At 36.5% G+C, this 4177-nt stretch overlaps 1 protein-coding gene across 4 annotated transcripts; it reads right to left on the bottom strand.

Moving 5' to 3' along the window:
- Positions 1 to 311: 311 nt before the first annotated feature.
- LOC135165672 (PRKC apoptosis WT1 regulator protein-like) lies at positions 312 to 4134 on the bottom strand. Of its 4 annotated transcripts, XM_064127186.1 has the most exons (10): positions 3317 to 3929; positions 3127 to 3237; positions 2994 to 3051; positions 2724 to 2872; positions 2523 to 2649; positions 2123 to 2219; positions 1839 to 1943; positions 1550 to 1590; positions 1176 to 1323; positions 312 to 1114 (listed from the first exon to the last, which is right to left on the bottom strand). In XM_064127186.1, the coding sequence occupies exons 1-10, from the start codon at positions 3318 to 3320 to the stop codon at positions 929 to 931; spliced, it is 1026 nt and encodes a 341-aa protein (XP_063983256.1). In that variant the 5' UTR covers positions 3321 to 3929; the 3' UTR covers positions 312 to 928. The 4 variants fall into 4 exon arrangements, with proteins under 4 accessions (XP_063983256.1, XP_063983258.1, XP_063983257.1 ...); XM_064127188.1 differs by lacking the exons at positions 3127 to 3237; positions 3317 to 3929 and adding an exon at positions 3942 to 4133; XM_064127187.1 differs by lacking the exon at positions 1839 to 1943 and having other exon boundaries at positions 3317 to 3932.
- Between the last annotated feature and the right edge of the window lie 43 nt (positions 4135 to 4177).

The following is a 4177-nucleotide window of genomic DNA, read 5'->3' as shown; positions in this document are numbered from 1 at the left end:
TGAGGGGATGTTTATTTTTGCTTGACCTTCATTCGTTGCAAACATAACCCTAAAATGACCTTCACAAGTCCTGGTTCTCCTGGATAGGGAGAGCGAGTCATGTGATGAATTCATTGAGTGGATAGTTGTTCAATATGGCGATAAGAATAAAGATGAGTCACGATTCTTCAAATTCAAATCATGGGATTGGATATATTTCTTAAATTTACAACAACTATTATCCCTACTTAGGTACGATAGGAGGGGAAAAAAATCAGAGGATCATTTTTCATAACAGCAAAAAATAATTAAATAAAAAAAAATCGAAGTCATTGTTTTTTTACATTTCTGATGGGAATTTTTTTTATTGATTAATCGAAACGTAACAATTGATTGTGCACATTACTTCATGTCCTTCTTCTTCACATAGATAATTGTTTCTTTTGCATAGTTAATCAATCGCGAATTTTGCAATAGTCAACATAATAACCTTTACACCTCAATTTACAATTCTGAATCAACCCTATAACAAATGCCTCCACTAGAGTCACAATGTATTTACATCAGAATAATTTTCAACATCTATTACTCGAGAATTAGGGCCAATTATCACACTTTTTCTGAATTAAATCGTCTAAATGCTAGCTCTATTTAATACGAACCAAAAATGTTAAATTTCTGCACAAATCAGTCTCGAATATATTAATTAATTGTCGCAAAAAGTAAACCGAATATTGCTAGTTTCATGGAAATTAATTTTCATAATTCAATCAAGAAACACAAATTTAAATTAATCCTATGTTATTTGGATAAAAAAATAAATCTGACCAAGAATTAAATTCTGTAATTACTCAAGATCTCACTCTCATACCTCCATAAGCAATTTCAATTTGTTTCGCGGATGTTAATTATTTCTTCGAAGAAAAATTGTGGGGGAATTGTTGGATGATTAATTACTTGCGAGTGCTGCCATGGCTCTAATGAGGGCAGCATTTTCTTCGCGTAGCCTTTCGCGCTCGATCGCCATCTCCCGCTGCTGCTGGAGAATCTGGGCCTCAAGGGCCATGATCTTGTGGTCCTGATCCTCTAGGAGGGCCAGGAGTCTTCGGTTCTCCTCCTGGGCTCGTTCAAATAACTGAAAAGAGACATCAACGTCATTTCTATTGATGAACTTTTCATTATTTCGAGAGAGATACCTCTTGAGTGTCGTCTCCAGTTGGTGTGGGTACGCGTGGCCTTGTAGCTGTATCCAATTGTGCTGGGTGAGCACCATCTGACTGATTGATACCGTCTGATTGGTTCAGGGAGTCGAACTCCTCATCGTCAGCCTCTAGATCTGAATGACTGCAAAAACAGAGGGAAAGTCAGCTTTTGCTCGGATCAATCGGGAGAAAGACTGGTTTCATCGGAAATTCAATTATCCTTAAAAAAGTTCTTATCGCCCTTTCCCCCAGGTCATTTAACTTTGGGGATCTTTTAAAAAATACTTCATGAATTGCTTGACTCAAACGGTTAAAAGATTAAATTTTTCATTTCAAAATATTTTCCTCATTGAATAATAATAAGTTACCTTTTATTTCTCCTCTGTGTGTAAACCTTGGCATTTCTCTCCTGCAACAGACCCAATGTCCATGAAAATTAAAATCCCTGAACCACAAAATCACCAACAGCTGATGAAGAACGAATGAAAAATCAATGAAAGAAAAAATTCAACGTTAAACACAAATAGATCGTTCACTCGACCTTTTCCCGACGAAAATGTCGTCTACACTTGACCCTGCAACCCTGTGAATCTACAGAAAAGAATGGGAGGAATGGATAATACAGATGACCAAATAAAAAGAAAAAAACGAACTTACTTCCATGAGTTCATGGTCTAGAAACTCATTATGGTGGGTATTGTGCTTTGTTTCGAGGCATCCACCGAGTTCCTCCTCATCTTCACCAGTACTACCTCCTGTACTCTACGATATCCAAATAATTAATAGAATTTTGTTAGAATGAACAGTTCATTAACAAATTTCTGACGTTAGATTGATTGCAGAGCCAAACATAGGATTCAATCGTGCATTTCAATCATTGAAGAATACTCCAAGAAATTTTTCATGCTTATTTATTTGATATTTTATTTTAACTTCCATACCTCTGTGGAGGGAAGGTGTACGACTCCAGTGCTGCGTCGTTTCTCTCGGAGTTTTCTGCGGTCCCTCTGCTGTTTTCCCTTGTTAATGTGTGTGGGCCTGTGCAAACAGGATGTGACACAGAGAATAAGATACGAAAGTTTTTTTTGAAAATAAAAACAAAGGTTAGTGATGATTCTTCAGGTTTTGTCGACAATTTTTGCCAATTATCTAAGAGTCTGGTGAAGATAGTGGAATTCTTGTCCAGACATTTCCTTAAAAAAATTTTAACAGCTGTAAAAAAGGTCCTGATGATAATTTTGCAATCTACCACGAATCCTGTGATATTCCGTAAAAACTGACATAAAGAAACAATTGAAATGAATGCATTTAGCTTAAAACTTTCTCGAATGGTCCACTCACCGACCAGTGACTCGTTTCTCAGGTTTTCTCATCATCGGTTTGTTCTGTTGATTATCGTGCTCCAGAGGTAAAACATTATTGGAGCTCGACTCGCAAATGGGAGGATCGTCAGTGTCTGCTGGATTCTCTAAAGGTAAATAAAAAAATTATCGCCAAATTCTTCAACTCGTAGGAGTGAACGAATAAATCATCTCCACGAACTTTGAAAATTTATGGTGGTGATATCCCCGGCCCGCTGGGGTCCCACTCTCGTCCTCACTGTTCTAATCCTGGACCGTCGGGTCGTGAACTCGAAATCATTGTCAAAGTCCTCTTGACTGACGGAACTCGACGCCATCCCGGTGATGTCACTAAAATCATTTTGATTTCAATTTCAAAGGCTTCCGGGAAAATGCCCTCATGTGTTCAACATTTAAAAACTCCCAGAAATTATATAAATCAATGAATAGATAGAAATGAACAAACTCTTACAAAAATTGTCTGGACATCTGAACAAAGGATCTGGGGTTGGTTGAATGTGCACGGACACCTGGACGATGATAAAATGATTTTTTATACATGAAAATAATCACCTCTTCCTCATTGAATAATTAAATTCTCGTACATGAAAAATAAAAAATTGACAGAATGTCCTGAGTCAATTTGACCAATGAGTCAGATTGTGATGAGTCACATCTCATCTCAAAACATGGAAAGCCGGATATAATTGATGTTGCTTATACATTAGCATATGATTCTGATTAGATTGTATATTAAAAAATAATGTAAATAATTAAAAATTATTTAATTATTACTCATTTGACTGTTATTATCCTGTGGTACTTAACAAAGAGCTTGCTGTCTTCATTATCTCCTAAACTCTACGAATAATTAAATTCTCATTACTGGTTTTAACTAGTCTATCAACGTATGTATCCATGAAATAATTCATGAAATTCCATCAAACTCCTGCAATAATTGTTTTTTTTAATCTAAGAATCTCCTCACACATCCATTTATGGAGACATCGTTTAAAAATCGTATATTTCAAATTTTAGCATCACATTTAATGACTCTAACATTACATTTGTAAACTTAATGCAAATGGTGAATTTTTAACAATAAAAAATGGTCTTGTTGTTGTGCAGCAGTGAACAAATAATTTAAAAACCTTACCGCACCCACAATCACTAAAAAAATAACTGAACAATAAAAAACTCGTTCCCTAAACAGTAGTCATCAGTGGTCTCCAATGCAAAAACCGATGCCACAAGAACGACCGAAGAAAACAAACAATAAATACCCATCCAACCCATTCCCAACACTCCACCAACGATAATCAATTCTCAATTAAACAATTGAATCCTCCAACACCCGTAAACAGTCACCAAATTCCCAGCAATAAAAAAACAACTAAAGAATCTTATCTCGATCACTCACCTACAACTCTCCGTCTCTCCCAAGTCGCAAAATTCCGAAATAAATAACAAAAAACCCGTGAAAACAACGGGAAACCTTTGACTGTCTAGCACCGACAGCTGTCAACACTCAACTATCCCCAAGAACCCCAAGAATCCCCGTAAATCAGCACAATGGATTGAAGAATGGAGCCGATGAATCCTGTTGTCCACCGCAAGCCCCCAAGAAAGGTGTATTGATTTCGAGTCACTGCGTAA

The sequence above is a fragment of the Diachasmimorpha longicaudata genome, chromosome 8, assembly GCF_034640455.1.
Source record: "Diachasmimorpha longicaudata isolate KC_UGA_2023 chromosome 8, iyDiaLong2, whole genome shotgun sequence".
In the NCBI taxonomy this organism is placed as follows: domain Eukaryota; kingdom Metazoa; phylum Arthropoda; class Insecta; order Hymenoptera; family Braconidae; genus Diachasmimorpha; species Diachasmimorpha longicaudata.
Note: the sequence above shows the minus strand (reverse complement) of the source record. Positions and strands in the feature narration are given on the sequence as shown.